General features: G+C 40.4%; 1 protein-coding gene across 1 annotated transcript in view; it reads left to right on the forward strand.

The window, feature by feature from the left end:
• CYP11A1 (cytochrome P450 family 11 subfamily A member 1) overlaps positions 1-936 on the forward strand; it is a 67,597-nt gene extending 66,661 nt beyond the window's left edge. The window contains exon 9 of the mRNA XM_073650785.1: positions 488-936. Within this exon, the coding sequence (XP_073506886.1) occupies positions 488-625 (138 nt within the window). The 3' untranslated portion in view covers positions 626-936. The remainder of the gene's footprint in view (positions 1-487) is intronic.
• Positions 937-11,013: the final 10,077 nt, after the last annotated feature.

The raw sequence follows: 11,013 nt of genomic DNA on the forward strand, positions 1-11,013 counted from the left end.
AGCCCATGATGCCACTCTTCAGAGGAGATTCAAACAGGAGAACAACTTGCAAGTGGCCACTTTAAGTAGCTTTTCTCATGATTGCATACACCTGGCTCTGAAGTTCAAAGCTCAATGAGGTTACAAAACCAAAAAAAGTGCTTTAGTAAGTCAGCAAAAAGTAGGTAGGAGTATTTAAAACAAGAAAATGATAAGGGTGCCCATACTTATGCACCTGTCAAATTTTGTTTGAATGCAGATTGCACATTTTCTGTTAGTACAATAAACCTCATTTCAAGGCATAAACATTACTGTGTCCAACAGTTATTACATATATCAAACTGAAATAGCTGTTGCAAAAACACCAATTTTTATAAAACATTAAGCTTAAGATTAATAGGGGTGCCCAAACTTTTTCATATAACTGTATAATTGCCACTTGACATAGGAGCAATGACGTATTATAGCATTAAAACATCCATTAATAATAGTTTTCTTTATTTTTCAGATTATGGAGAATTTCAAGATAGAAACTAACCGAATGGTTGAGGTGGGGACAACCTTTAATCTCATACTCTTCCCATCCAAACCCATTCAGTTAACCCTGTCCCCATTATCACTGAATGGTTCAGAAAGACATGCCTGAAGACTTCTAACTTTATGGACATACTGGTGTAACATACATATTCCATAATATAAAGGGATATCATTTGGAGGACATGGTCAGGAAAATTCATTCATAATTAAAATTACAAATAACCAGAAATAGAGCTACTCAACCTGCTAATATATCTTGAAATATATAAAGTATAGTAGCCATTACTTGCTTGTTTGCTTAATTTGCCTTTAGAAATACCCAAAAATTCCATCATTAATCCAATGTGAGTGTGCAATTTTTTTTCCAAAACCTTTCTGGCACTTACTGTGAAAGAAAATAAATGTTCATAATATGTTTTACTTATTTGGACAACTGTATTTACATTCAGGTTAATGTAGTCAATGAATGAATTAAATGTAACATCACAGGTGTCCCTCCACCCCTGCAGAAGCTTACAGATATATATTCCCATTTAGACACATATTTAAAGGTTAAGTCTGTTGAGAAATAAGATTTTCACATGTGAATTCTTACCTTTAAGGCTGTGTTCACATTTATACAGTACATTCCACTGGACGTAAACTCCTGAGTTGCAAAAAACTGTATTCAGACATACAGTTGAAACCAGAAGTTTACATACACTATATAAAAAGACACATATGCATGTTTTTCTCAATATCTGAAATGACATCAGAATAAACCTTTCTCGTTTTAGGTCAATTAGGATTACCATAATTTTTAATATTTGCCAAATGCCAGAATAATGAGAGAGAGAATGTTTTAAGGCATTTTTATTACTTACTGCAAAGTCAAAAGTTTACATACACTACCGTTCAAAAGTTTGGGGTCACCCAGACAATTTTTTGTTTTGCATGAAAACTCATACTTTTATTTATCAAATGAGTTGCAAAATGATTAGAAAATATATTCCAGACATTGACAAGGTTAGAAATAATGATTTTTATTAGAAATAATAATTTTTTCCTTCAAACTTTGCTTCACTTTCTGACTCCGGAGGGTGTGGACATGCCTGTCTGCCTCTCTGCTAGATTGTGGAGACAATACGGCGCCGGACTACTGGCAGCCCATTGCAGCAGCAGAAGCTTCTACTTTATTTCAGTTACAGTTTTGTTACAGTTATTTTATTTTATTATTTTATTACCTTCTCTGGATTGCAACGTTCCTGTATACTCGTCTATTGGGGATGGAAGATACAACACTTCCCACACTATCAACTGCTGCTGGGCACACAGCACGAGATCTGCACCTGGATCTTCTTCCACCACTTACAAGTCTCCTGCAGGTACAGACACTCTGGGGCACGCAATACGGACCATCTCAGCTAATGCTACTGAAGGATGCATGCTGCTACCCACAGCCTGTGACAGGGATACAGCCATATGTGAGCGGTGGAGGTCACTGCATACGATTTGCCATGGAGAGGACTGGTGTGATGGGTGGAAACAATGACGGGATGGTGGACTCTAGGTCTGTTGCTAAACGAGCAGTGTATTCTAGGGATCGTCTTCTGGAACTGCGCAGGATAAAGTCTTCTCCAGCAGTGGCAATACTGAATGTTCCACGGGAAATAAGGAGACCTTTCAGAGGCTGCAGAGCAGGCAAGAAGATCAAGTCCTGGAGGAGAAGGTTTAAACCAGTGGTCCCATCCATTATCATGGGTAACGTACGATCGCTGGGAAATAAGTCGGATGAACTGCTGGCTCTGAGTAAGACCCAGAAGGAGTTTAGGGAATGCAGTCTCATGTGCTTTACAGAAACCTGGCTGCATGAGGAGGTCCCAGATTCATGTGTCTCGGTACCAGGGTTTCAAATGGTTCGGGCTGATAGAGAGTTAGATGCGGCAAGAAAAAAGGTGGAGGAGTGATACTCTACATTAACAACAGATGGTGCAATCAGGGGCATGTAACTGTTAAGGAGAAACATTGCTGTCCAAATATTGAACTGTTAGCAGTGGGCCTCAGGCCTTACTATCTGCCTAGAGAATTCACTCTTGTTATTGTAGTTGTGATGTATATACCACCATGTGCGAACCCAGAGGCTGCTGGGGATGTGTTGTCAGGGGTGATGGCCCGGCTTCAGACTAAACACCCAAACTCTCTAACTGTAATTTCTGGGGATTTCAATTAAGTAAAGATCTCATCTGCAATACCAAAGTTCTATCAATATGTTAAATGTCCTACACGGGACAACAACACACTGGATCTCCTCTTTGCTAATGTTAAGAATGCTTATTCATCGGCTGCATTACCCCCCCTGGGGAAATCTGACCACAACCTCATACTATTGTCTCCTGCTTACCAACCAGACGTCCGCAAACAACCAGTGACAATTAAAAAGATAAGGAAGTGGTGTCCAGCAGCAGAGGAGGCGTTACAAGACTGCTTTGATTGTACAGACTGGGAGGTGTTGTGTACCATGAAAGAGAATTGTGATGTTAATGAGATTACTGGCAGAGTTACTGATTACATCAACTTCTGTATGGACATTGTAGTACCTGTTCAAGAGATTCGGTGTTATGCAAACAATAAGCCATGGATTACAAAAGAGTTGAAACATTTGCTAAACATGAAAAAACTGGCTTTTAAAAGGAAGGACAAGGAGGCATTGAAAATTATACAGCGAGACCTAAAGGGGAAAATTAAGATTGCCCGTGAGGCATTCAGAGTTAAATTAGAAAATCAATTTGCACAAAAAAGCTCCAGAGAAGTGTGGGCTGGAATGAAGCTAGTGACTGGGTTTAAGGCAAGGTCGGAGCAGGGGGGTGGTGGACTTAGAATGGCTAATGAAATGAATGAGTTCTTCAATAGATTCAGCAATAAAGGTGCGGTAGCAGCAGGGAAGGGGGAGGAGGCCGGGGAACAACTATCTAAATTAACAGGGTGTGAAATAGATCATTTCTCAGTCTCCAAAAATGACGTGAGGGACCAGTTTAGTAAGCTGGCCATTGGCAAAGCAGCAGGGCCTGACGGTCTCAGTCCACGTGTCCTCAGAGTGTGTGCAAATGAGTTGTGTACTGTCTTCCAGCATCTCTTTAACCAGAGCTTACAATCAAAGAGAGTACCAGTGCTATGGAAGACTTCCTGCCTGGTGCCGGTTCCCAAGACTACCTTCCCGGCTTCCCCGGGGGACTATAGACCGGTGGCCTTAACATCGCATGCGATGAAGTCCTTGGAGAGAATAGTACTTGCTCACTTGTGTCCGAGGGTGATGGCGCATACTGATGCTTTTCAGTTTGCGTACCGGCAGGGACTGGGGGTGGACGATGCTGTAGCGTCTCTGCTACAAACAGTACATTCCTTTTTGGACAATGATGGAACCACAGTGCGTGCTTTGTTCTTTGATTTCTCTAGTGCGTTCAACACATTATAGCCACTCTTACTGCTTGGAAAGTTGATTAAAATGGCGGTGGATGAGGGACTTGTGAATTGGATAATTGACTACCTGTCGGATAGGCCACAGTTTGTTAGGTGGGGGACGGCTACATCAGATAGTGTACTGAGCAGTGTCGGAGCCCCGCAGGGAACAGTGCTGTCGCCATTCCTCTTTACATTGTACACAGCTGACTTTCAGTATAAATCAGACCGTTGTCACCTCCAGAAGTACTCGGATGACTCTGTGATAGTTGGCGGTATTGGGAAGGACCAGGATGAAGAGGAATATAGAAGGGTGGTTGCGGACTTTGTAGTATGGTGCCAGGCTAACCATCTAGAACTAAATGTTAAGAAAACCAGGGAGTTGGTGATGAGCTATGGAAGGTGCAAGAAGGTATGCCTACCTGTTACCATTGACGGTCAGGATGTGGAGATGGTGGACAGTTTAAAATATTTGGGGGTTTACCTGGATAGCAAGCTAGACTGGAAGTGCCACATAGAGAAGGTCTACAAGAAGGGGATGAGTAGATTGTACTTCCTAAGGAAGTTAAGGTCTTTTAATGTGTGTGGCAAAATGCTTGAGGTGTTCTACCAATCCATTGTGGCTAGTGCCACCTTTGCGGCAATAATTTGCTGGGGTAACAGTGTGCGTGTTGCTGACGCCAACAAGCTCAACAAACTTATAAAGAAGGTTAGCGCGACGGTGGGCCTACAGCTTGGGACATTTGAAGAGGTGGTAGAGGATAGGATTAAGAAGAAGTGCAGAGCTATAATGGGCAACAACACACACCCGCTTTATGAACTGTTTGCGAAACAGAAGAGCACATTCAGCAATCGCCTAATACAACTAAGGTGTAAAAAGGAAAAATACAGGAGATCGTTTGTTCCAACAGCTATGGGGGTGTTTAACAAATGTCTGAAAAGCAATGTCTAAAGCATTCCAAATGTTATGTTATCATATGTGTCATGTTCGAGATCTGTGTTCTGCTGCTGTGATACCGCAATTTCCTCCGGGATAAATAAAGTATATCTTATCTTATCTTATGCTCCCTTTGCAGGAATTACAGCATTGCAGACCTTTGGCATTCTAGCTGTTAATTTGCTGAGGTAATCTTGAGAAGTTTCCCCCCATGCTTCCTGAAGCCCCTCCCACAAGTTGGATTGGCTTGATGGGCATTTTTTGCGTACCATACGGTCAAGCTGCTCCCACAACAGCTCAATGGGGTTGAGATTGGGTGACTGCGCTGGCCACTCCATTACAGATAGAATACCAGCTGCCTGCTTCTTCCCTAAATAGTTCATGCATAATTTGGAGGTGTGCTTTGGGTCATTGTCCTGTTGCAGGATGAAATTGGCTCCAATCAAGCGTTGTCCACAGGGTATGGCATGGCGTTGCAAAATGGAGTGATAGCCTTCCTTATTCAAAATCCCATTTACCTTGTACAAATGTCCCACTTTACCAGCACCAAAGCAACCCCAGACCATCACATTACCTGCACCATGCTTAACAGATGACGTCAGGTACTCTTCCAGCATCTTTTCAGTTGTTTTGCATCTCACAAATGTTCTCCTGTGTGATCCAAACACCTCAAACTTTGATTCGTCTGTCCATAAAACTTTTTTCCAATTTTCCTCAGTCCAATGTCTGTGTTCTTTTGCCCATATTAATCTTTTCCTTTTATTAGCCTGTCTCAGATATGCCTTTTTCTTTGCCACTTTTCCCTGAAGGCCAGCATCCCGGAGTCACCTCTTCACTGTAGACGTTGACACTGGCATTTTGCATGTACTATTTAATGAAGCTGCCAGTTGAGGAGCTGTGAGGTGTCGATTTCTCAAACTAGAGACTCTTGATGTACTTGTCTTGTTGCTCAGTTGTGCAGCGGGGCCTCCAACTTCTCTTTCTACTCTGGTTAGAGCCTGTTTGTGCTCTCCTCTGAAGGGAGTAGTACACACCGTTGTAGGAAATCTTCAGTTTCTTGGCAATTTCTCGCATGGAATAGCCTTCATTTCTAAGAACAAGAATAGACTGTCGAGTTTCACATGAAAGTTCTCTTTTTCTGGCCATTTAGAGAGTTTCATAGAACAAACAAATGTAATGCTCCAGATTCTCAACTAGCTCAAAGGAAGGTCAATTTTATAGCTTTTCAAATCAGCCAAACTGTTTTCAACTGGGCTAACATACTTGTGCAAGGGTTTTCTAGGGTTTTCTAAACATCCATTAGCCTTCTTACACATTAAGCAAACACTATGTACCATTAAAACACTGGAGTGGTGGTTGTTGGAAATGGGCCTCTATACACCTATGTAGATATTAGACATTTGCAGCTAGAATAGTCATTTACCACATTAACAATGTATAGAGTGTATTTCTGATTCATTTAATGTTAGCTTCATTGAAAAAAAATGTGCTTTTCTTTCAAAAATAACGAAATTTCTAAATGACCTCAAACTTTTGAACTGTAGTGTACATTTCATTAGTATTTGGTACCATTGCCCTTAAACTGAATGACTTGTGTCAAATGTTTGGGATATCCTTCCACAAGCTTCTCACAATAGTTGGTCGGAATTTGAGCCCATTATCTCCTGTCAAAACTGGTGTAACTGATCCAGGTTTGTAGGTCGCCTTGCTCGCACCTGCCTTTTCAGCTTTGAACATAAATTTTCAATAGGATTGAGATCAGGGCTTTGCAATGGCTACTCAAAAATATTGATTTTGTAACCCTTAAGCCACTTTGTTACCATTTTGGCAGTATGCTTCGGGTCATTGTCTATTTGGAAGTCCCATTTCCTCCCAAGCTTTAACTTCCCGGCTGATGTCTTGAGATGTTGCTTCAGTATGGCCATATAATCTTCTTTTCTCATGATTCCATCTATTTTGTGAAATGCACCAGTCCCTCCTGCAGCAAAACAATCCCACAATGTGATGCTGCGACCCCCGTGTCTCACAGTTGGGATGGTGTTTTTAGGCTTCCAAGCTTCTCCCCTTTTCCTCCAAACGTAACGATGGTCATTATGCCCAAAAAGTTAAATTTTAGTTTCATCAGACCACAGGACAAAAAGGAAAGTCTTTGCTCCTGTGTGCATTTGCAAACATTAATCTAGCTTTTTTATGTTTCTTTTGGAGCAATGGCTTCTTTCTATAAGAGTGGCCTTTCAGCCCATGTTGATACAGTACTCATTTCACTGTGGATATTGACACAATCTTACCAGCTTCCGCCATCATCTTCACAAGGTCTTTTGCTTTTGTCCTTGGGTTGATATGCACATGTCAGACCAAAGCACGTTCATCTTTGGTACACAGAACCCGTCTCCTTCTTGAGCAGTACGATGGCTGGACATTCCCATCTTGTTTGTACTTGCGTATAATTGTTTGTACAGATGAACGAGGCACCTTCAGGTATCTTGAAATTGTACCCAAGGATGAGTCAGACTTGTGCAAGTCCACAATTCTCTTCCTGATATCTTGGCTGATTTCTTTACTTTCCCATGATGCTACACAAAGAAGCAATGTGATTCAGGTGTGCATTACAATACATCTACAGGTGTGTCTCTAATTAACTCAGATGTTGCCAAAAAACCTATCAGAAGCTTCCAAACACATGACCTCATCATATTGGCAGTCCAGAATTGTTTAAAGGCATAGTAATCTTAGTGTATGTAAAGTTTTGACTTTGCAGTAAGTAATAAAAAAGCCTTAAAACATTCTCTCTCTCTCATTATTCTGGCATTTGGCAAATATTAAACATTATGGTAATCCTAATTGACCTAAAAAGGGAAAGGTTTATTCTGATTTGATGTCAGATATTGAGAAAAACATGCATATGTGTCTTTTTATATAGTGTATGTAAACTTCTGCTTTCAACTGTATATGAAGGCGTACCCTTAGATTAAAATGGGCAAGATGTAGTAAAAAAAATTATTTTGACTCTGTTCTGACTGGTTTGCATCGTATTAAATTTTTTGGGGACGTACATAAAAATGTAATTGACCATGTTTTTTTTTTTCACCATTAAAGACTTTTCTTATTCATTATCCTCAATTTTTGATGCATTGAAACGTAGTGCAGTAAATTTCAATACGTCTAAAATTTAGACATTTTTAAGGAATTTGGCAAGAAAAAAAAGGTTTACTCTGCTAGCTACACCCTTTGCTCCTCCCATCAGAGTTGACACAGAACTCAACAGGGAAGAGGGGGGGGGGATTTGTCAAAAACAAGTAAAAGCTGGTTGGAAAATATGGTAAGTGGTTACTTTTATTAAGTAAAAAGTGTATACAGGTTTAAATAGACATATTACATACTGTATCTTAAATGCATATGTCTAAATATAAGCTGACATGAGCCAAGTATGACACTCTTGTATTACATACTTTTGCATATGTTTTTAATGTATACATCCAACGTACTGTATATGTCATACATCTGCAGATGTATAAATGTGAACCTAGCTTAACCGTGATGTCTGATGACGCAGCTATCTCTTGTTGTAGGTAAAATAGATTGACAACTGCATAGCTCTGTATGTTCTGTTGCAGTCGCTAAATCTCTGCCAGGCGTCTACATGGAAGAAGTAAGGCTATTGCCATTGTCCGCTGCCCTTCACTGTAGTGGGCAGGTATTTTCATACTGCTTGTGACATGCTGCCGCTGCACAGGAGGCAGTATGATGAATCTCTTGGCATGTCCTGTGCCCGGTATCTCGCTCACAATTTAGAATGATCAATATGTCTATCGATTCATCTCCATATGTACCTGTCAAAACATAATGGTGCATGTATTTACTATTTGCTAGAGAAGTTCTCTGCAGACTGTGATCTCTACATCCAGATGGTGAAGAGAAGTTGGACTATTCTCTACTGGAGTGAACACAGACAGGAGAATGTGCAAGAATATTATATTATGCACAATTCGGAGGTTGTGATGGACCCTCTTACCTCTTGGGCCCCTGTGCAGCTGCACAGTTTGCACCAATGGTATGTTGATCCCTGATTCCCTTTTAACCCATTCATGATGGGGCCAATTTTCATTTTTGCATTTTCATTTGTTCCTCCCATTCTTCCCAGAGCCATAACTCTTTTATTTTTCTGGCCATACAGACACATGAGGGCTTGTTTTATGCGGGACTAATGCTACTTTTGAATGACACCATTCATTTTACCACATAGTGTACTGGAAAAGGGAAAAAAACATCAAGTAGGGAGAAATTGTGAAAAAAAACACAATTCTGCCTTATTTTGGGGGAATTGTTTTTATGGTGTACATTTTGTGGCAAAAATTACCTTACAATATGATTCTATTCATCAGTACGATTATGGCGATACCAAACATGCCCAGTTTTTTTTATTATTTTAGTGGTGAAAAAAAATCAGAAGTTTGCAAAAAATATTATGGGTTCTGTCGTCTTTTTCTGAGACCCGTAACGTTTTTATTCTTTGGTCTATGGAGTTGTGTGATGACTTATTTTGTGTGGGACGAGATCACATTTTTATTAATACCATTTTGGGATAGATGTGACTTTGATTGCTTATTACAGCATTTTTTTGTGGAATTGCAGCGACCAAAAAAACTTAATTTTGGCGTTCTTGATTTTACCGATTGGGTTAATTTTTATATATTGATAGATCGGACTTTTCTGAACGCGGCGATACCACATTTTAAAAAGTTTTTTAATATTATTATTTTCAATGGGCAAAAAGGGGGAGTCATTTGAACTTTTATGTTTTTTTTTTTCATACTTTTGAAAACATTTTTTTTTACTTTTCACTGTTCTTGTTTGTCCCCTTAGAGGACTTGAAGCTGCGATCATCTAATCGCTTGTTCCATATACAACAATACCACAGCATCGCTGCATATAGTAAAAATAATGGTATCCTTTGAAGACTGGCCACAGGCTAGATTTCAAAGGAGCTCTGTAATGTCAAACACGGGGGTGTCCAGTAGACCCCCGGCTGTCATAGCAACCCATCAGCGACCCACAATCGTGTCATGGGCGCCAATGGGTGGATTGAATGATGCACGCTCATGCCGTGCTAAATGCCACTGTCAGAGTTTGACAGCAGCATTTAACAGACTAACAATCGCGGGCAAAGCTCTGCTCCACACATGATTGTTAGAGGCAAGTCCTGGCTGTCACACACAGCCAAGATCTGCCGGGAATGGGGTGAGCTCACCTCGTGAGCCAGCTCCATATTCCCTCTTCCGACTTGTACCAGACATGTATGGTGGATGTCGCAAAAGGGTTAAAAAGCAATTTAGATGTTGTTTAAAGGGAATCTGTCAGCAGGTTTTTGCTATGTAAACTGAAGACAGCCAGAGATAGAGGCCGAAACAATGAATTGAGCAGTGTAATTTATTGAACTGTGTGCTGTAGTTTACTTACAATGAAGGTTTTATTAATAGGACATTATCACTGCCAGGTCTGATGTGCACACGACTGCTAGTCCGACCACACCCCACGATAAGCAGTTCACTGTCAATAGACTATGTACATACAGAGCCTGGTGTGGGTTGGGGAAGCTTTCTCAGCTCTGCTTCATGTTCCATCTAAGAACTCTGATTGTGTAACAACAGCTGCACCCATTAAACTAAGTGACACGTCACTGGAATCAGAGTCTCTTTTCCGACATTATGCTGCTCTCAGATGAGGTGGCAAAAACCTGTTGACAGATTCCCTTCAAGAGAAAAAAAATACTGTACAATAATATAGTATGAGTTAAGTTGGAGGATAGTTGAGCATTGCATGCTTATACATTGGAATGTTTCATAGGCATCCAGCAGAGGTAAATCCTGGGAAATCTACAACTCCAATGTACACTACAAACACACTGTGAATGCACCCTAAGCTGTGCTCCTATGCTGCAGCAGTACACTTGTTTTTTCTTATATCAGATTACTTTATAATTCCCTTTGCATAGAAAGCAATTCCTAGTATATAAATCACCAGAATTAGTAACAATGTGGTTTCCTAGCATAATGGACAAATGAAATAATGTAAAAGAACGGTAACATAACTATATTTATATTTTATATGTTTATTACAAATATAGG

The sequence above is a fragment of the Phyllobates terribilis genome, unplaced genomic scaffold, assembly GCF_046119375.1.
Source record: "Phyllobates terribilis strain yellow unplaced genomic scaffold, ASM4611937v1 Scaffold_11__3_contigs__length_659146591, whole genome shotgun sequence".
Classification (NCBI taxonomy): domain Eukaryota; kingdom Metazoa; phylum Chordata; class Amphibia; order Anura; family Dendrobatidae; genus Phyllobates; species Phyllobates terribilis.